This window comes from Papaver somniferum, chromosome 9, assembly GCF_003573695.1.
Source record: "Papaver somniferum cultivar HN1 chromosome 9, ASM357369v1, whole genome shotgun sequence".
NCBI classification, from domain to species: domain Eukaryota; kingdom Viridiplantae; phylum Streptophyta; class Magnoliopsida; order Ranunculales; family Papaveraceae; genus Papaver; species Papaver somniferum.
In genome coordinates, this window is record NC_039366.1 from 106,024,667 (window position 1) to 106,045,812 (window position 21,146).

The window sequence follows — 21,146 nt, forward strand, 5'->3', positions numbered from 1 at the left end:
ATATTTTCGGATGCATAACATGTAATGCATATATTATTGTAGGTGCATGACAAGTTATGCAGTCTTTGTTTTTGTTGGTTTCAATAGTGACGAAAAAGTTGATGCATAACGTGCTATGCAACCGTTTTCTAGACTGCATATCAAGTTATGCAACAAATTTTATAGATGCAACAGGTTATGCAACCAATTCCATAATTGCATAACAGATTATTCAACTATACGAATACAAAATACTTTCCTAACGTAAAAAAAATTCGAATATCCTTGCAAATTCCATTACAACCAGTTTCATTGCAAACCACCAAATCCACTACTGCGTCACACAACAACTCAGCAACACCACACACCCATTCTCTACAGCTGCAATGTAACTTCCTTCAGCTTCTATTTACCTACAACCACAAATACTACCTGCACTTTTCTGTCACAAACACATCACCGCAATCTGACCCATAAACCACTATTTGAATTGCAGCAACCAAACCCTACACCTGCAGACCTGCTATGTCTTGCAACACTAATTTTTTCTCAGCTCAATTCTTCACTTCCATCTTCTTGACCTAGCCACTGCAGCACCAGCACCATTACAATCTCAGTCCTTCACTAGCACAAGTCACTGTATCATTCCGCAGAACAAACACCTGCGAGTCAGGTACAACAGCCTCATCTATTCCCTTCAATCCTAACCTGCAATTCCAGCTTAACTTCAATATTGTCAGTTCCATAATCACCTTCTTTAGTATCAGCTAACTGACCCAACAACAACAAATATCAGTTCTACCGGAACCAACTGCAAAACCTAGACATAAATCTAACCATTATCACTGCACCTGCCTAGAACCAATTCATATTTACATTTATTGAATATATAATCTCATTTTCTTAATAGGACAACTCATATTTCAGGTTTCACAATCATCTCCGTTGGGACAGTGCCCCTTGATATCTTACTACTTCTGTTCCGAACTCCACTGGCAATTAAATACTAAGAAGAAGAAGAAAGGAAACTCAAACTCACAATGATCTCAGTTCAGCGAGTACTCCAATGTCACCATTCAATGTACCTTTGAGGTTCATGTTGGATAATTCTCTGAAAGATCAAAATAAAACAAAGACAGGAGGGTTATTAAGTTATAAGAAGAGGACTAAGAACAAAAAAACCAGTTTATGTTGCCACTGTGACTGAGCAAAACTAAGGAATCTCACAGTGAAGTAACCCTTGCACCAGTGCAGCCAACGCCATCCCACTGATCACCACAAGGATCATCTGTGTTCCAATTTGGTGGTGAGTTCTCCCAGTTCTCTTTTAAAGATCGGAGCACCGCAATTGCAGTCCAACACATTTTCGAGTGACTAAAAAAAAACCATATATGCGGAGGAGGCAAGTGGGATTTATAGAGACGGTAAATATTAGCTGGGAACTGAACCTTCGACAAACGTTACACTGCGATGTATATAAATTGCAAATACAGGCATATTAGCGTACCTGGACGGGGTGCAGCTCAATTTTGTTTCACCAATTCAACTGCAACTATCAGATCAACCATTCGCCATCTCTGCTGCACTGTCACCAGCCAACATCCACTCAACAACACCAGGACAACCACACATCTCAGCACATTCTCATCTCGATCTAATTTTCTTTATTGTTCGATTTCAAATCAATTCCACGCTTAGTAAACCCTAAATCCCATGAATGGAATCGTACCCAAGATTTATTTCTTCCCAATTGCTCAAGAACTGGTAATTGCAACAGAAACCCAATAACAAATTATAGGAATTTAATTTGATTGTGGCAAATGATACAGACTGCAGTTTATTCGAACTAGCTCAATGAATCTGAAGGAAATGAAATTAAAATTAATAATAAGAATAAGAATTAGGGTTTTGGGGGAGTGAATCGATCTAATTTACCAGGGCTCGATGCATGTAAAAAGAATTTTGTTGAAGACCTGCAATTCCTTCATTAACCATTACTCTTCATCTTCAATTCCGTCTCCAATTATTTTCCTCTGATATGTAAACGGTGGTGACGATGACAACGATGAAAATGGAGATCTTTGTATGTCTGTGCTTCAAGAGAAGATTGAATAACAATGGCTTTTTAATTTTGAAGGAAATTTTCGCCTTAAGTTAGTTCGGAAAGAAGAAAAACAATTTCTCAAAATTATGGGCTTGTCCATAATCCTATCACTCAGAATGGGTGCGCCCTCGAGGATTTTTGGGGATGAGTTTCACAGTAGGAAAAATCTGAAAAATGGGTTTGTCTGTAGTTTTCACTTGACAAAAGAATGGCCATAGAAGGGATTCCCTCCCTACGGGCCCTCCGGTGGGTCGGCCCAACTAAAGATCAAACTCAACAGCTCTTACAGAACAAATCAATAGTAATTAAGAGTTGATCTAGAACTTGACTTATAACATTAGGATGCTCATGCCACCAGACCTCATACCTAATACTTGTCCTCGAAAACTTCGCCAACTTGTCAGCTACCTAATTACATTACCTTTTTTCGGGAAGAAACATTACAAGGCACAAGAATCTTGAGAGTTTCCTGACAATTCAAGCAAAATATTTTGATCTTCCCATCTGAAACCTTAAACTTTACCATTACAACAATCAATAAATGACATATTATCTCCTTCCACAATAACCTATTTATGATTTGCGAATTCTATACAATATACTACTCCCATATCCAAATCGATGTGCCTAATGCCTTTGCAGAAAACAGAAAACTGAAACAGGCGAGTACATTTTACAACCACTTCGGAATCCGACAGTTGTACTTCGTTATATTCGGAGTAGTTAGTAAACTTAGTTGTACATTAATGTTGGAGTTGGAAAGCCCATAACCCAACTTAAAATGTTTTCTCGGAGATCCGCTCTCATCTCATTTCAGTCCATCATCTACCGTCAATTATTAATCTGGATAACCAGGGTCCACCAAAGATCCTTCAACGAGGAAAAAAAAAAGGACACTCATGTGAGTGTAATCGAGAATCAAGGCTTTTTTCCGCTTGAAGAGATCGAGATTCAACTCCCAGCTGATTAATATACAAACTTTGTAGATATACTTACCGTTATCGCCGCTTACATCTTTCAAATTTCAAACACAAACTCAAACTCCATTCTCACTTCACTTTATCAGTCCAAAACAATGTTAACAACTCCAATCAAGAAAATGAAGCAAAAAAATGGCAGAACACCTCTACAACTCAAGAACATTCCTGCAAATCCGATCACTGATGATGGAGTTAAGAGTAAGGGAAAGGGGAAGTCTGAATGGATAGAGATTTCATTAACTGGCAAAGAGAACTATTTCAATGTAATGGAGAAAGTTGAGAAAAATAATAAAGATCTGGAGATCACTCAGAGTACTAATAATGATAATGTTCCGATTAAGATTGAATCGTTTGATTCATCATTAGCTGAGGAATTAGGTGTGATTAGGAAGAAACTTGAGAGATTGAGATTGGAGAAGGAGAGAACTGAAAAGATGTTGAGAGAGATGGATTTGGTATTGGATATGGAAATGAAAGAGATGGAGATGAGAGGGAAGATGCAGAAGGAATTGGAAATGGAAGTTGTCAAGTTACAGAGATTGAATGAACTTAGATCCTTTTGTATGGTAAGTGAATCAGATTTGGTAGAGATGAAGATAATTATCAGTACGATCTGAGTGAGTAACTATTTATTTCAATCGAGTTCAAATTTTCTGTATTTTGCAGAGAGCTACTCGAATCCAATCGCTTAGAGAAATTGAAGAAGCAAAGAAGATTAAAGAATCTCAATTGAAGGTATCAATTTTGCTTTACCTGTTTTTTCCTCCATATAATTAGTCAATTTTCTCCCATTTATTTTTTTTGATTTTTATATCAATGTAGGAGGAGGAAACAGAAAATGAGATAGAGAAATCAGAAGCATCGTCATCCTCGAGGGTAAATGATGATGATCAGAGCTTGGTTTTCTTTTGATGTGTTTATGCGTTTTGTCTGAACTATAGCATGTGATACCCAAAACCAGAGAAAATAATACGAGTAGCTCAATATTTTCTTTTCATCCATTTGTAATTTGTATTCTTTCTCCTCTTCTTGATCCAATTCACAATGTCGTGTTTAAGTCAGCATTCACAATGGAGTAAGTAGATCTGATCTTTAAAGATTGTAAGCTGCCAGAAATGTACGAATCAAAATGACGAATGTTTGAAGGTGTACTTTTCAATTAACTCTGCTGCTTTGAAATGTGACCTTTGTGGGTCATGAAAAATTCTGGGTATGGGATCTCCAAAGGATATAAGTCAGAAGTTCAAGCTGAGCTCAAATAACTCTACCACCTGCGACTACTAGTGTTTCAGGTCACTGTTCCTGTAGGATCATAAAATGCCTGCCCTCAAGGAATACAACGGTAATTCTGCCGATCCAATCGATCTGGAGATCAAAGTGAACTTTCTTTGAACCCAGCCTAGATGGTCGTTTTCTTGATGTTGCTCTACAAGATGAGAAGCAGGATAAGGTGTACTAGCCCAAAAAATTAAAAGCAATGTAACCACCACACATGTCAATTTCAACAACATATCATTCCAACGGACAGAGCATGTGGATTGATTAATGATACTCGAATATTTATGCATCCATTTAGCAAAAGGAAGTCTGCAGTCTTCAGGAAAAAGTTCGTCTGATAGGTTGATCCATATCAATCATTCAAATTCTTCATGAATGCACAAAATTATCTGAATGGAACCTAACTGAAGAGTTTCAGTATTAAGAACAGTTAATAGAACATGCTCTATGTGCCCTTCTGTGGGTTTGATTCTGCCCAGATACAAAATAACCCCAATTTCACAAGCATCACTTCTCATCTACAAAAACATATAGAGCTGCTACCAGGAATCAAAACGTGATAGTTAGCAATGGGATTCGAGAAATTGCAGAATCAACAGTTATTCTTCCTATAACCATAGAGTTTCGTACGGTCAAAAAACGAACAGAAAAGAGCTTACTTACACCTTAGGACAACACCCTTTTTATATATTCACAGGTACAAGTTGGTATTGAACCTCTGCCTCAAATCCAACTTTCTTTCAAGAGAAAGCAACCCTACAGCTACAGGATGTCATTATATAGGCTATTTGCGTCGGCAGATATCAGTTCTATGGGGCTCAGGTGTTGCACAAAATGCAGGTGGTTATTCAGATATCATTTGGACTCTAATAAAAACGAATAAAGTAGTCTCACTATAGCTACGCATAAAAGACTATACTGCAAAAGCGATGTTTAGCAGAAGTTATAGCAGAAACGATTTCTAATGAAAGCCAAAAAGGAGCATAGTAGTGCAGTATAAGTATATAACCAAAATTTCGCACAGCATACCAAGTGAGAAGAGAAGCGATATCATATATTTCTACTATATTCTGTTCCAAATTCCAATAGCAGCGTACAGAATAGAAGTCAGAAAATCAGATAAATTCACTTACTTGGAATTTCACTGATGGATTTGCAACCTAAGTTTTGCAGCTTCGGCTTGCATATGATTAAATAAACAAAACAAAAGTGGCAGACTTATGTTTCGCAATAAAATGGTATTTCATTGGTTCAACACAAGCACATGACAAATACCTAAAACAATCTAAAAACAAGTTAACCTAACTTACATTAGAATGGTACAGAAAAGGATCTTTCATATGAAGATCAAGGTCTCAATTAACAAATGTTGCATCAAAAATACGAGAAGGATGGGACTCCATAGTTCATCATCTCAGGTGATTGATCACATAAGGATGCAGCTGCCCTAAAGAGAAGGACAACTAACAAAACTTCCAGTGGTTGTTGCAGTTTACACATGTTACGTAAGTCGTCATAGGTTCATCTGCACTCCGAGTCTGCATCTGATAGTAAGTGGTCTTCCTCTGCTGACACCGACCACACTTGAACTGATCAGTTGTGGCTTTAGCTGCGCCTGAGCGTTCACATTCAAATAGTGCTTTCTCTTTGATTTGATTAGTCTCCTCCTTCCTTTGATCACTTGCCATTTCTTCAGGAGTCATACTAATAAGACTCTCTGGCTTGATCACTCCAATAAGGACTCTTCTTCTGAAATCAGGGTTTTTAGGATCCTTGATATTGAACATTATAGATCTGTATTTGAACTTCTGAGCCCCATTCGACCGTCCCCATTTTTCAAAAAGTACAGACTCCACAGAGACAGCAACACGGATTGGGTCACACATATTCACTTTATCCAAAATATCTCCATTAGCCTCGGTGTGAACTTTGGACAGAGCCTCTGCAAGAAGTTCCCGGAGCTTGTCACGCACTGCATCATTGCATTTAACTATTGAAGTAAACTTTGGAGGAGCAGGTGAGGGGGCCTGCTTGATACCATTAGACTTCTCAACCCTAGGAAAATCATTCTTTATTTCCATCTTCACAGTTTCTGATCTAGAAACCTTTGCAGAGCTTATCTTCTCGCCATGATCAGTTTTCTCCACCTTTGTAGTTTCAGATCTTGAGACTTTTTCAACATTCATGGAACCCGACTTATCAACCTTCTCAACTTTAAATGACTCTGACTTTGTAATTTGAATCTTCTGGGGCGTTTTAGTTTCTATGCTTCCATTTTTCTTATTCCTGGCAGTTTCCTCCATGACTATTTTCTTCCAGATATTAAGCAGGTCAGTAGCTACAGCCTGGATCTTCTCTTTTGGATGCTTTGTCAGATGGCGAAGACGTTTTCCAACCTGAGATTTAATAAATGAGAAACACAGAAATGAACAGAGACGGATAGTTTGGAACAAATTGAAATTGTTCATCACTCCATGTGACACAGAGACGTTTTCAGCACAGCACTACATCTTTCTTTATTAAAAAAAAAACAATTGTGCTGCAATCTCAGACAAGATCTTTCTTTTTTGCCCCTCCTAGTCTAATATCTGTAATATCCTCGACATCATTCTTCCTTAACCAAAAAAAAAACCCAAACTTCTTGCTTTGTGTCTATTTCAGTTGCAATGCAACAACGAAATTTCAGAAATCCTTATGAACAATACGACATCAAACCACATGTCATATCACAAATTCACAACCAAATTAATTAAAGAATGACTAACCTGGGTTGCAACAAGAACTTGCATGGTAACAGGAAATTTCTTCAACTCTTTCAATGCCTCAATGCATCTCGTTTCCTCAGCTCCACCCGTGGAAACTTCATCTCCCGCAGCTGCATCAGCCGCTTTCTTTGCAGAATCAAACAACTCGAGAAGCTCTTTTTCCATCTTTGATAAACCCTAACAAACAAATTCTTTACAACCAACAAAGAATATATTGTTATTTTATCCAGATTCAACGATTCAAAACTCTTACACAGGGCAAGTATACAAAGGGGGTGAGGAGAATAGAAACCCTAGAAACAAATCATCAATTGTAAAACCAAATCCAAACCCTAGAAATTGAATACGGTGAATTAAAATTAATTTTATCGACGAGTGAAAACAGAGAGTACCTTTTTTGCCCTATCTTTGCGCTTTCGAATTTGGACTTTGGGATTCAGAGGAGAGAGAGAAAAAAAGAAAAGAAAATTGAAGAGAATCTTGTTTACAAGGTTGAAGATGGTGTACTCCTACTATTTTGAGAACTACTTGTTATCCGATGCCACGTGTGTACAACTGTTTATGTGGGTGATTATTAATCCTTGATGTATCAAATGGAGCCTACATTTCCCTTGTGAAAAAGTATTTTGGGAGTCCAAATCTGTTCATACTCCTCTAACGAGTGTATATCTCACATGTTCTTTTGATTGGTTGATTATTTAACTGGTGGTCCAATTATCTTTCATGTTTAGAATCATGACCCTCGTTACATAACTCCCTAAATTAAATTAAGGATAGAGATTAACATGTGAAATATACACTCGTTAAGGAGTGTGCACGAATTTGCACTCGTAATTTGGTGTGAAGTGTAGATTTTTATGCAGTGGATGTTATCCCATTTTAATCTTATATTATGTGCACGTGGGACCTGATGTTTGGGAATCTACGAGGCTCTGGAAATGGCACGTGGAGTCCTTGACCAATTCGTGTAGTTCCCTCGAGGAGAGCTGATTCAGGTAGTCCCCATTGGAAGTCCCCAGTAGAGCTCGGATGCTAATATGGGGTGCCAGTTCGCTTGCCAGTGTACCATCTCATATGTGAAAGTGATTTTGTTTTCTATGGAATTTGGCAGGGAGTTTGGTATCTCATATTAGCAATCTTGTAAGTAGAGTGTTGGGAAGTTCATTTCTAAGTGAACATATGTGTACATTAGTACTGGGTTGGACTTGTTTAGATGAATGATGCTCAGTGGGATAGAGTAATCAAGTGGAGAGGCACATAGTACGAATCCAAAACCATAACAAATCTAGTGAGGTTATTTCAGGAGAAAAGTTCATAATGATTGTATTCAAATACTTTTATCTTAAAGAGATAATTTACTGATAGGTTATGCGTTCCTACTATATTCGGTAGACCAAAAATCCATTATATATATTGAGACGGGGATCAAGTTGCACATCTTTAGCTCTACGCAGAGAAGTTGTGTTGTCCTCGAATAAAAGGATGATGAGTTCGTTAATGTTGTTAAAGCAGTGCTCGGTTGTACCCACTTGCACTGGTATGAAGTCAGTTCAAATTTAGAACGCAAAATATATTCTTGATTTGGTTTAGCAAAGTCAGTTTCGGACTAGATTAAGTTTCAGTAGTAGAGTGTGGAATCAAAGATATCCTTGAAGACTGAAGATTGAAGACTCACAAAGACATCTATGGAGAACTTCATTAAAGATTAGTAATGGAAATATATTACCTCTCTATCAATCGAAACAAAGTGTTCACTCTTTCGAACAATTCTTATGATGGTAAATATACTTTTGTACATACACTCGAGGAGTTTTGAGCCTAAGATTTTAGTGAAAATAACTATTGATCTTCTAGAAGGTCTCAATTTTATAGTAAATGAAAACAATGAGCCATGAATCGCTTAATTCCGAGTTATAGCGAAGAAGTTATGAGTGATTTATTAAAGAAACACTCATGATGTATGGCTAAATTGACCTCGTGAAACCGTAGATATGAGGTTTTAACAACAGTTCGAAAACCGGAACCGTAAATACGAGGTTTTAGCAACAATTCGAAAACCGGAACCATAAATACGTGACTAAAGACCTATTTTAGTCAAGTACTTGGTGTTTCCTTTCCTAAACAACCTAGGCTTGATTATTCACTATAGATAAAGGTTTCATGTCACTACACAACCTATCCCTTGGAAGATAGTGATGTGTTGCATAAGGTTATTTTCCACATCTTTGTGCTTCATAAGTAAGATTAAGATTCTACAGAACTTTACTTGGGAATTATAAATCACATGCAAGCTATCTTCTTCGGTAGTTACCAAACATGTATCTAGGTTTTTCTCATAAACCCTAGATTTGATACATCAAGATGTCTCTATATTATTCCTAGGTGATCTTGTGGGGAATAATCAATTAGGTTACTGAACGTGTAAACCCTAATTATTTAAAAACATCTTCTAAATAGAATTAACGTTTTGCTAGAAGATTTAATAAGAATCGGCATTTTGCTAGAAAATTTACAAGAGCTGTTAGAGCTCTGCTCGGTCGAACTCGCAAGCGTTGCTATCTCAAGCTTGTTTGTCAAGTTTAGTTGCCAAAACTATAAGTCTTGATTTCTAGTCTACTTATAGCTAAGTCCCAGACTAGGATAGAAACTGTAGTTGAGCTCTAGACTCCACGGCGTTCATCATGCAAAGACGAAGAACTACTCAAGGAACTGGTGGAACTTCATCGACTAAAAGGTATGTGGAGACTTGAACTTATCTATCACTCAAAAGTCTATCCACTATATCTCCTATCTTGAGACAAAAGTAGTATTGCTATATAGACTTCGATTATACACATTTGCTATTTTGAACGGAGTTTATCTCGCTTATCTATTTCTCGAAATATGTGTTGGTAAGCTTTCGCTTTGGCCAAGTTCATCTTTACAAGTGCGAAAGTCATGTTGATTATTTCAATATCTTGAAAATCGCTTTGATGAAAAATAGTGTGTGAATAACCTCTATTTAACATCCTCTAAGAATGTTTGAATGATTGAAATGAGAGTTTAGAATATATAACCTTGAATGGATATATAAACATTGTATGTGAACTCATACTTGTGTAAGTCCAAAATCCTTGAACTAAAGTATACGTACTTTACTGGTTCAGGATGTCCGGAAGCTAAGTTCGCGTACCCGTACGCATACTGCCGGAAGTTCACATCCCGTGAATTTCTGCTGGAGTTTTTGAACTGAAAACAAACTCAATCCGGGTACTTAAGTATGTGTACCGGTATGCGTACTTGAGTGGGTTATTTTATAAAAACGGTTTATTCGTGAACTAAGACATATATAAACTAAGGAATGCATATTTGCAAACCATGGCTATAATGTTCATGAATCGATTCGAGTGAATCAAAATCGTTTTTGTTTCGATTGTGTCTTATATAAATCTATGAGATCCAAGCAATTGAACAACTCTCTAACTAGTTCATTTGAGTCATTTGAACTAGCTGTAATGAAGATGAATAACGTTGATATGAAAGTGCTCATATGGTTAACCATTGGTTAACCACTGTTGAACCAACTAGGTGTACACGTTTAGGTACGCTTATACAAACCTAGATGAACGTGCATTTTCATTTGTGTATAACAAGCTAAGATTCGATCTAACGGTTGAAAGATATTAGCTTGAATCTAATCAGGTTTTCATCTAACGGTGAATATTGAATACTTTGTTACCAAGGTAGCATTGATTGCAAACCCTGATTTGAAGACTATATAAAGGAGAACTCTAGCAACTGGAAAACCTAATCCCACACTTCCTGTATGATACTAGTTGTATAAGCTAGAGTCGATTCTCCTTTAACCTTAGGTTTCTATCGAGACCCTGTAGGTTAACGACTTGAAAACTTCATTGGGATTGTGAAGCCAGACCCAACTATTTTCTCTGTAGTTGCATGATCTGATCTTGCTGTTTCTATCGTATTGAGTACAATTGTAAAATTGGCTCGCGATTAATTTCTCCGATAGGCAAGATAAAAAGTAGTCACAAACATTTTCGTCTTATCGTATGTGATTCCACAATATCTTGTTTCGCTAGTCGATTAAGATTATTGTGAGGTGATTGATATTTCTAGGCTGTTCTTCGGGAATATATAAGTCCGGTATATCAATTGGTTCATGTTCATCTTGATTTATCAAAAGACGAAACTAAACCCGTAGATATTTCTGTGGGAGACATAATTATCTATTCATGTAGACTTTTTTGTGTGATACAGATTTGTTTATTAAAGTCTTCGACTTTGGGTCGTAGCAACTCTTAGTTGTGGGTGAGATCAGCTAAGGGTATCAAGTGCGTAGTATCCTGCTAGGATCAGAGACGTAAGGAGCACAACTGTACCTTGAATTAGTGTGAGATTGATTGGGGTTCAACTACAGTCCAGAACGAAGTTAGTTTGTAGTAGGCTAGTGTCTGTAGCGGCTTAATACAGTGTGTTCAATCAGGACTAGGTCCCAAGGTTTTTCTGCATTTACGATTTCCTCGTTAACAAAACTTCTGGTGTCTGTGTTATTTCTTTTCCGCATTATATTTTGTTATATAATTGAAATATCACAGATTGTGCGTTGAATCGATCAATTGGTAAATCCAACCTTTGGTTGTTGATTGAAATTGATTGATCCTTGAACATTGGTCTTTGGTACCGTTCAAGTGATTTCTCTTGTATTCAATTAGAACTCGCACATTGATATTTGCTTGAGTAAGTATTGAATCGAGAAATTGAGATATAACTCCTTGATATACTTTTCTTAAGATTGAGTCTGACTGTCTAGTTAATTATCTTAAAAGTATATTGGAGTTAGTCCATACAGATTGCTAAGCAAAATATTGGGTGAGGTTGTTAGACCCCCATTTTTTCAAGAGAAATTGCTAAAGAAAATCGGTGTTATGTTAGGAGTTTTACACGTACACGAATACAGCTGAAACAGGTATTACATCTAGCCTGAAATTTTGTAGTAGAAAATTGTTGTAACAACTTAAATCAGTGTGTGTTCAATCTGGACTATGTCCCTGGATTTTTCTACAAGATTGTAGTTTTCCTCATTAACAAAAATATTTGGTGCCCATGTTGTTTCTTTTCCACTTTATATTGTTTATCTTTGTTAGAGCATTGCTCGGTCGAACTCGCATGCGTTGTTATCTCAAGCATGTTTGTCAATGTTATTGGTCAAAACTATAAGTCTTGATTTCTAGTCTACTATTAGCTAAGTCTCGGACTAGGATAAAAAGTGTATTTGAGCTCAAGACTCCATGGCGATCATCATATAAAGACGAAGAATTACTCAAGGAACTGGTGGAACTTCATCGACTAAAAGGTATGTGGAGACTTGAACTTATCTATCACTCAAAAGTTTATCTACTCTATCTTCTATCTTGAGACAAAAGTCGTTTTGCTATATAGACTTTAATTATACACTTTTTCTATTTCGAGCTGAGTTTATCTCGCTTATCTATCTCTCGAAATATGTATTGGTAAGCTTTCGCTTTGGCTAAGTTCATCTTTACTAGTGACGAAAGTCATGTTAAGTTTCAATCACTTGAAAATGGCTTTGACGAAAAATGGTTTGTGAACAACAACTATATAACGTCCTCTAAGAATGTTTCAATGATTGAAATGAGAGTTTAGATTATATAACCATTGTTGGATATAAGAATTGTGTGATAACTCATACATGTATAAGTCCTTATTCCTTAAACCAAAGTATGCGTACTTTATTGATCAAGAAAACCGGAACAGAGTCCGCGAACCCAGTACGCGTACTGTCGGAGGTTCTCTTCCCGAGAAAATCTGCTGGAGTTTGTGAATTATTTACAAACTTATTCCGGGTACTTAAGTCCGCGTACCAGTCCGCGTACTTAAGTTGGTTATTTTCTAAAAACGATTATTCGTGAACTTAACCTTATATAAACTAAGGAATGCAAGTTTGCAAACCGTGGCTGTAAAGTTCATGAATCGATTCGAGTGAATCAAATCATTTTTGTTTCAATTGTGTCTATTATAAAGATCTAAGCAATTGAGCAATTCTCTAACTAGTTCATTTGAGTCATTTGAACTAGTTGTGGTAAAGAAGAATATGGTTGATATGAAAGTGCTCATATGGATAACCATTTGGTTAAATACTGTTGAACCAACTAGATGTACATGTTTGGGTACGGTTGCACAAACCTAGATAAACTTGCATTTCATTTGTGTGTAACAAGCTAAGTTTCGATCTAACGGTTGAAAGATATTAGCTTGAATCTAATCAGGTTTTCTTCTAACGATGAATATTGAATACTTTGTTACTAAGCTAACATTGATTGCAAACCCTGATTTGAAATACTATATAAGGGAAAACTCTAGCAACTGGGAAACCTAATCCCCACACCTCCTGTGTGATACTAGTTGTATTAGCTAGAGTCGATTCTCCTTTAACCTTAGGTTTCTACCGAGTCCCTGTAGGTTAACGACTTGAAGACTTCATTGGGATTTTGAAGCCAGACCGATAATACTTTCTCGTGGTTGTGTGATATGACCTTGTTGTTTATATTGTACAAAGTACAACCGTAAGGATTGACTTGAGATTGATTTCTCCGATAGGAAAAATATAAAAGTAGTCACAAACATCTTCGTCTCATCGTTTGTGATTCCACAATATCTTGTTTCGCCATCATACGATTTAGATTATGGTGAGGTGATTGATAATACTAAGTTGTTCTTCGGGAATATAAGTCTGGTTTATCAATTGGTTCATGTTCACCTTGATTTATCAAAAGACGGAACAAAAACTCGTAGGTATTTCTGTGGGAGACAGATTTATCTATTACCGTAGACTTTTCTGTGTGATACAGATTTGTTTATTAAAGTCTTCGAATTTGGGTCGTAGCAACTCTTAGTTATGGGTGAGATCAGCTAAGGGAATCAAGTGCGTAGTATCCTGCTGGGATCAGAGACGTAGGAGCGCAACTGTACCTTGGATCAGTGTGAGATTGATTGGGGTTCAACTACAGTCCAGACCGAAGTTACTGTGTTGTGGGCTAGTGTTTGTAGCGGCTTAATACTGTGTGTGTTCAATCTGGACTAGGTTCCGGGTTTTTTTTGCATTTGCGGTTTCCTCGTTAACAAAACTTTTGGTATCTGTGTTATTTCTTTTTCGCATTATATTTTATTATATAATTGAAATATCACAGGTTGTGCGTTGAATCAATCAATTAGGAAATCCAACCTTTGGTTGTTGATTGATACTTGAACATTGGTCTTTGGTACCGTTCAAGTGATTTATCTTGTATTCAATTAGACTCGCAGATTTCTATTTGCTTGAGTAAGTATTGAATCGAGAAAGAGAGATATAACTTTTTGATATACTTTTATTAAGATTGAGTCTGACTGTCTAGTTGATTCTCTTAAAAGTATATTGGAGTTAGTCCATACAGATTGCTAATCGAAATATTGGGTGTGGTTGTTAGACCCCCGCTTTTTCAATTTTTATAATTAAAATATCACAGGTTGTATGTATTTAAACCTAGATAGTATTAACTCAACTGTAAAGAAACCAAAAGACCCATTCTTTTTGAATTCATGTCTTGAAATATAGACTACGAACTTGTTCTTATTGAAATTCGGTTCGTGAACAGTTCGGGTGTATACCATGTTTACCTTGTTAAACAATCTTACATACAGTTTCGTAACTGAACGTATAGTGAAAACGAGGGGGTACCAAGTACACCACCAACTTTTCCATTTGAAAACCTATTGTATGGACAAAAACTTAGCACAATTCCAAGTAGACCAACTTAATGAATAATGGTCCTTGAAAAAAATTGTGTAAAGAGTTTATATCTCTTTATCTTACAATCAGAATGTTCGAGACAATTGAGTCTGTGAACCTGATATAACCGTAAGAGTACTTGGACGAAAAGATCAATATCCAAGCTCAATCTAGTTGAATCCAATAACCGGATCGGTATTCTGCCAAGTATGAAACTTTTAATCTATCTTTAAAGATACAAATTCTACAAGAACAAGTTATTATATATCACAATCAATATGGATTACACAACTACGATTGATTACGTACTACTTGTGATATTCCTATTATAAAGATAAACAATATACTTTCAAAAAGAAAAAACACAAAACACCAGAAGTTTTATTAAAGAGGAAACTGCAACTTCAGAAAAACCCCAAGACCTCGTTCATATTTCAACACCAAGCTATATTAAGTCGTTACAGACACTAGCCTACCATCAGAACTTCGGACTGAATGCAACTGAGACCGAATTCACCCTCTAAGCAATTCAGTTGCAGTCGCGCTCATCACTTCTCTTGAATCTCACAAGATTCTACGCAATTGATTCCCTTAACGGACGTCATTTACAGCCTAAGAGTTGCTTCAGCATAAGTGAAAACTTTTGATACCAATATGCCTCTAACATATAAGCACATTTGATTTCCGTTTAGATCGTTCGATCAAGGTAGGGGAATCTGTTTGCAGTAGACAACGCTAGCAAACCTCACAAATTTGGTACTTATGACTCCCGAAGAGTAGCCTAGATTATTCATAATCTCACAAGAACAATCTTAAACAAATTCAATTAATAATCGTTATCAGATATATATCTTGCGAAATCACAAAGTTTGAGACGAACAAAACTTTGTGATTTTCATCTATCTCACCTGAAAGAGATTATAAAAACCTCGGTAACAGAAAATCAAGATTAAGATACACGAACTATCAAGGTAAAAGATAGTCGTACATGGCTTCATGACTCCCTAAGTGAAGTCTTTAAGTTATTAACCTAATTATATTTCTCAGAGGAAACCTAAGTTAATAGAGGAAGACTCTGGAATACAACTAGAACATATGAAAGAGTCAATTTTCGAGTTTTTTTAGTCTTCTATCTAAATACTTTCAAGATCAAAGGTCGCTTAAGATTCAAGCTAAGATAGCTTGGGAATCAAGCAGGCACTTTATGTGTTTAAATGAAACTCTAGTTAGGGTTTCACGTAAGCATGTGAAAAATTCGACTTGAAATCACATATTAGAATATAAGTTATAGTCAGCTGTAACTGAACTGTGTATAATGATAGTTCATGGTTAGCCGCAATTCGCCATTTGAACCATAAGCTTAGCCATATTCATTAACACTTTAGAATTTAATGTTAATGCACAACCATAAGTGATTAAGTGATCAAACACGTTTAGAGGTATTTTAGAGAGTTAATCAAATGTCAAACATGTCATATAAATAGTTTGAATGCATCTGAAAATATTCGACTGGGGAAGTACGTGTACTACCGGATACGTGTACTAAACCCAATTCATGAACTCAGAATGCAAGGTATGTGTACCGAGTACATGTACGTCAAGGAAAATCCAAAATCGGACTGTTTTGGTAACCATACTGGGTATGTGTACCATATGCCAATTTCACGAGCAGAACTTTTGGGTATGCGTACTGGGTACATGTACCAAAAGTCGTTATCGGAAAAGAGCTACGTTGGTACGCATACTGGGTACGTGTACCCATGGATCCAGAACTTCATAGTTATACTGGTACATGTACCGTCCCTATTCTAGAAATTCAATGGTTCTATTACTCTCTTTTAATCGATCTGAAACATTCCCAAATGACATCAATGATGAATATCATCGCTCAGGATACTTTCAAATGATTAACTTGAATCATAACTTAATTCATAAATATTAAATTGTTCTTAACTAAATTCATCAAGTATATGAAAGACTATTGCTTTGAATCATATTTCGAGATTTCAGCAATACAAGCTTGACTTGAAACTTCTTCTATGCAATGTTTAAAGTCCACATAGTCATACGACTTAGTGTCATAATGATAGAATGGTGATCATGGGAGTAAATAGAATGGTTCAGTCTTCACATACTTTTATTGATGAAGTTATCCAAATGTCTTCGGTTGATCTTCATCTTTAATAGGTGATTCAGTGATTTCTGATACTCGACTAAATGTATACTAGAAATCAAGATATAGTTTTGTATAACTAAATCTGATAACAAGCTTGAGATAGAAAAACTTGCGGTTCGACCGAGAAGCGGTCTAACATATGGATTGCACAAGGATTTTTCATACAGGCTCTCGAACAAAATAATTGGTGGTGTATTAGTTACCCTCTCCCTTTTAGACGTCGATACGTCTTCAAGTTCTTCAAAGTAACACGAGTGAGTCTCAACATTTCAATTGTTCCTAGTCTAACCCGACAAAGTTGACTCGAGTTTTGCTTGGGGATCACAAAGCACGAGTTGGTAATAATCTTCTTAGGTAGTTACGAATCTTGTATCCAAGTTAATTCAATAATCCTTGTCTATTCTAAGGTTATTCTCTTCTAATATAAGGCCATCCAGGGATTGTTGATCATAAACCCTAGATTTGATAGATTTCAATATAAAATTATATACCGACACTAGTTGATTGAAGTCTGGATTAAAAATAAAAATTCATATAAAAGGTGTCTCAAAAATTTCTTAAGAAGTTTTACAAGATACCTCTAGATTTATTATAGTTGTTCTTGTTGTAAAATATATTAGGTATCTTTGCTAGTTTTGAAGAGTATAAACCCTAATTCTACAAGTTTGTTTTGATATCCACTATGTACCTAGTAGTTATTCGAAAGGCTAAGGGAATCACTTGCGTAGATCCTTGTGAAGTTCAAGAGACGTAAGAAACACGACTGAAGATGAATTTCTTCGAGTGTTAATTCGGCATCAACCACATTCCAGTTCGAAGTTTGATAGTAGGCTAGTATTTATAGCGGGTAAATACGGTTTGGTGTTCAAAGTTGTACGAGGTTCCGAGGTTTTCTGCAGGTGTAGTTTTTCTCATTAGCAAAATTTCTCTGTATCTTGCTTTACTTTTTACTTCCACACTATATTCGTATTTGATATAATTAAAGTAAAAACAAGTGATTCGATAATCAACCTAGATAATTATAAACTAAAATTGTATAGAACCTACAACTCTTGTTCTTAAGAATTCGTATCTTGAAATACAGATTACAAGACTTGTTCTTGTTGGAGTCTGGTTCGTGTACTGTTCCAGTACATACTAGGTTGATCTTGGATATTGATTTTTGAGATCGTCCAAGAATTCTCATACACAATCAAGTTCACGAATCTTTGATCTAAACTACGTGATTGTACAAGAGAGATAAATTGTGTATACAATCATATACAAGGATCAAGGTCTACTTATTGATACTATTAGGTTTTATCTTATATGTCCAAACAAAAAAGTTGATGGTTTACTTGGTACCCGCTCCTTTATAATTGGTGTCAGAGCAGGAAAACACTTTAAAGACCTAATAAGTCTGTGTTTGTAGTGATATGACCTATAGACATTGTTAGAGCATAGTTCGGTTGAACTCACCAAGCGTTGGTATGTCAAGTTTGGTTGTCATATTTTAGTGTGTCAAAACTCATCTAAATTCGCTTGATTGTAAACTAGAGTCAACTTCGTTCAGGTTAGACTAGAAAGTCTAGGAATGTTGAGACATACAAGTATTACGCCGAAGACCTGAAGAATGTGAAGAAGAAGAAGAAGAAGAAGAAACGAACTACAATGACGACATCATCCTTCCTCTTGAGGTTAGTAATATTGACTTGAACTGTTTCATTCCTAACATATCTTTCAAGTCGTGTTATATTGAAAACATAACTGCGAAGCTGCATATACCGTACATATTGTATAATACTCTAGTGATGTGACATGGTCATATTTGTATGATCATAGTACCAGGGAATTAGACTACGAAGTATAACGCTTATCTTTTGAACTTCGTAGATATGGCATCGACGTAATCTTGTATATACTGTTATGATTATGTGAATGGGTTATGGTGAAGATTTCATCATAGGAAACAATGTTTTACATTTCTTTAAAGAAAGTACATTCATGAACTTGTTTTATGAATCGAAAGGGAAATCATTAGGCTTATTGGTACGGCTATTCATTGCAAATCTTTGGATTACTAATATGTGTGAGATGGTAGAACCGATCGTAACTTTGTTATGTATCTCGGTACAACTAATCATAAGTGCTTGACTTATGATTTGGTATGACTAGTTTTTATTAATTAGTGTAACCGATCCTAAGTAATCACCATGAGATGGTATGATCGATATTTGTAATTGGTGTGACCGATCCTAGTAATTGGTGTGACCTATCACATAGTGTTGTGTAATCGATCCTTGTAATTTGTGTAACCGGTCCTAGTAATTGGTGTAACCGATCCTGGTAACTGGTGAGACCGATCACAAGCAATACCATGACAATATGGCAACCGGTCCTGGTAATTGATGTAACTGATCCTGGTAACTGATGTAACCGGTCCTGATAACTAGTGTGACCGACCAAAAGTGTTTCCATATTAAGGTAGAACCGATCCTAGTGATTGGTAGACCAATTGAACCCATGTATGTGATTTCATAGTTGATCAATCACATAGTAATCTTGGAATACTGGTGAACCAATTCTAAACTTGTTTGGAAGTGTGGTATAACCGATTCCAAGAATGTAAATCCATGTAAATATGAATAAGGATTTACAGTGAAGAGATGTCAACATACTTTGAACACGTACAGTAACTCTTATCTTTTATTGTTCAAAGATATTCCTTAGTACTCAAGGATATCTTGTACCGAAATAAATTGAGAAAAATCTTTTAATTAAGTTTTTTGCTTTTATATGCTTTAATTACCAGCAATTAAATGCATATATCTAGAGAATAAAAATTAGTAATGTGCATTTACTAATCAGAGATTTTCTATTGAGAGATTTCAGATATTCTGGAAAAGCATTTATTGGAATTAGGAAAGCCGAATTTTGCTATTCAGTGTATATCTTGAGAATATTTTCGGTTTTGGAAATTCCTTGGTGTCCAACCATCCTTGGACTATAAATACCTAAGTTTTCATTTCTAGCAAACTATCCTAAGAGTCAGGAAAACTTCATTCTTGTTGTTTCTGGTGGAGCCGTCTAATCGTAGAGGAAAGTATCCTAATTAGGTGAAATCTCTTACGACCGCTCGTTTAAAGACTTCTGTAGGATCAAAAAGATCTACGAGTACCGTTAGTGGGAAACTAGATAATTGCAGTGTTATTAGTTTTCGATTGATTTGATTGACTAACAGTTGTTGAAACTTTGATTGCACCTAGTTTGTTTATTCTTGAGAATCTTCTCTTCTGATATAAGATTCACTCAAACTAGATTGAAGTATCAACGGGATCTTTAGAACTGTTTGTATATCTAAAGACATCTTGTGAAAATCCATTGTTAACAGACTCCGTTCTGTGTATGATTGATCACAAGAGATTCAAAAGTGGTGTTTTGCAGGTGTTTATTGAAGATCAAAGAAGATTTGAAGACGAAGAAGATTTAGTTCTCATATCTTTGGTGTGCACAAACCTTGATCGGCTGGGATCTAACTAGAATCGGATTTATTCGATTGATTAGTTGCATGAGATCGGCATTCTCAATATATCCCTTTGAGATTTATTTGGATTGAGTGTGAATCTAAACTTGGCTACCTTGGTTGTTATTGGATAGGTTGATCTAACCAGGCAAAGGAGTTTATTAGATTAAACGGAAGCGCCTTTGCGTATGACTTGAGATATCTTTATCTTGAAAGAATTGAAAGAGTTGTTACCAAACAAATTTGTTATTCCTTTACTGTTTGGAATACGATCGAAAGGAATTGTTCCAGTGCGCGCACTCATCGAAGTCGGAAGCGTAGGGATACCGAGGAAACTAAGTGAACTAGGGGTAGTTGCTTGGCCTAAACTATACAAAGTTGGTTTATATTTTGTATAGCGGTTTAATTCTGGGAGTATTCAATTCTGGACTAGGTCCCTGGGTTTTTCTGCATTTGTAGTTTTCCTCAGTAACAAAATCTTGCTGTGTGATTTACTTTTGTTTTCCTCAATTATATTTGTTTATATAATTTAAAGTAAACTGCACAAACGTTAACCCCGATATACTTGATAGTGAT

General features: G+C 36.1%; 3 protein-coding genes across 7 annotated transcripts; 1 reads left to right on the plus strand and 2 right to left on the minus strand.

Moving 5' to 3' along the window:
• Nucleotides 1-175: 175 nt before the first annotated feature.
• On the minus strand, nt 176-2,216 carry LOC113308188 (probable leucine-rich repeat receptor-like protein kinase At5g49770). 4 transcript variants are annotated; one of them, XM_026556667.1, is made up of 4 exons: nt 1,915-2,216; nt 1,207-1,839; nt 1,019-1,090; nt 176-699 (listed from the first exon to the last, which is right to left on the minus strand). In XM_026556667.1, exons 2-4 carry the CDS (start codon nt 1,341-1,343, stop codon nt 585-587), a joined length of 324 nt encoding a protein of 107 aa, XP_026412452.1. In that variant the 5' UTR covers nt 1,344-1,839; nt 1,915-2,216; the 3' UTR covers nt 176-584. The 4 variants fall into 4 exon arrangements, with proteins under 4 accessions (XP_026412452.1, XP_026412453.1, XP_026412451.1 ...); XM_026556668.1 differs by having other exon boundaries at nt 1,207-1,353; nt 1,487-2,216; XM_026556666.1 differs by having other exon boundaries at nt 1,207-1,740; nt 1,915-2,215.
• A 332-nt stretch (nt 2,217-2,548) lies between these two features.
• Nucleotides 2,549-4,125, plus strand: LOC113309460 (high mobility group B protein 13-like). Its single transcript, XM_026557880.1, has 3 exons — nt 2,549-3,629; nt 3,730-3,798; nt 3,886-4,125. The coding sequence occupies exons 1-3, from the start codon at nt 3,159-3,161 to the stop codon at nt 3,973-3,975; spliced, it is 630 nt and encodes a 209-aa protein (XP_026413665.1). The 5' UTR covers nt 2,549-3,158; the 3' UTR covers nt 3,976-4,125.
• A 1,406-nt stretch (nt 4,126-5,531) lies between these two features.
• Nucleotides 5,532-7,609, minus strand: LOC113312897 (transcription elongation factor TFIIS-like). Of its 2 annotated transcripts, none has more exons than XM_026561627.1 (3): nt 7,499-7,609; nt 7,107-7,297; nt 5,532-6,737 (listed from the first exon to the last, which is right to left on the minus strand). In XM_026561627.1, the coding sequence occupies exons 2-3, from the start codon at nt 7,269-7,271 to the stop codon at nt 5,805-5,807; spliced, it is 1,098 nt and encodes a 365-aa protein (XP_026417412.1). In that variant the 5' UTR covers nt 7,272-7,297; nt 7,499-7,609; the 3' UTR covers nt 5,532-5,804. The 2 variants fall into 2 exon arrangements, with proteins under 2 accessions (XP_026417412.1, XP_026417413.1); XM_026561628.1 differs by having other exon boundaries at nt 7,107-7,301; nt 7,502-7,580.
• Nucleotides 7,610-21,146: the final 13,537 nt, after the last annotated feature.

Coding starts and splice junctions, on each gene's coding strand:
- LOC113308188 (XM_026556667.1), bottom strand. CDS start 1,343: ATGTGTTGGACTGCAATTGCGGTGCTCCGATCTTTAAAAGAGAACTGG. Junction 1,091..1,206: donor GGTGCAAGGGTTACTTCACT/GTGAGATTCCTT, acceptor TTGATCTTTCAG/AGAATTATCCAACATGAACC. Junction 700..1,018: donor CTCGCTGAACTGAGATCATT/GTGAGTTTGAGT, acceptor ATTGAAGTTAAG/CTGGAATTGCAGGTTAGGAT.
- LOC113312897 (XM_026561627.1), bottom strand. CDS start 7,271: ATGGAAAAAGAGCTTCTCGAGTTGTTTGATTCTGCAAAGAAAGCGGCT. Junction 6,738..7,106: donor AAGTTCTTGTTGCAACCCAG/GTTAGTCATTCT, acceptor ATTAAATCTCAG/GTTGGAAAACGTCTTCGCCA.
- LOC113309460 (XM_026557880.1), top strand. CDS start 3,159: ATGTTAACAACTCCAATCAAGAAAATGAAGCAAAAAAATGGCAGAACA. Junction 3,630..3,729: donor AACTTAGATCCTTTTGTATG/GTAAGTGAATCA, acceptor TGTATTTTGCAG/AGAGCTACTCGAATCCAATC. Junction 3,799..3,885: donor TTAAAGAATCTCAATTGAAG/GTATCAATTTTG, acceptor ATATCAATGTAG/GAGGAGGAAACAGAAAATGA.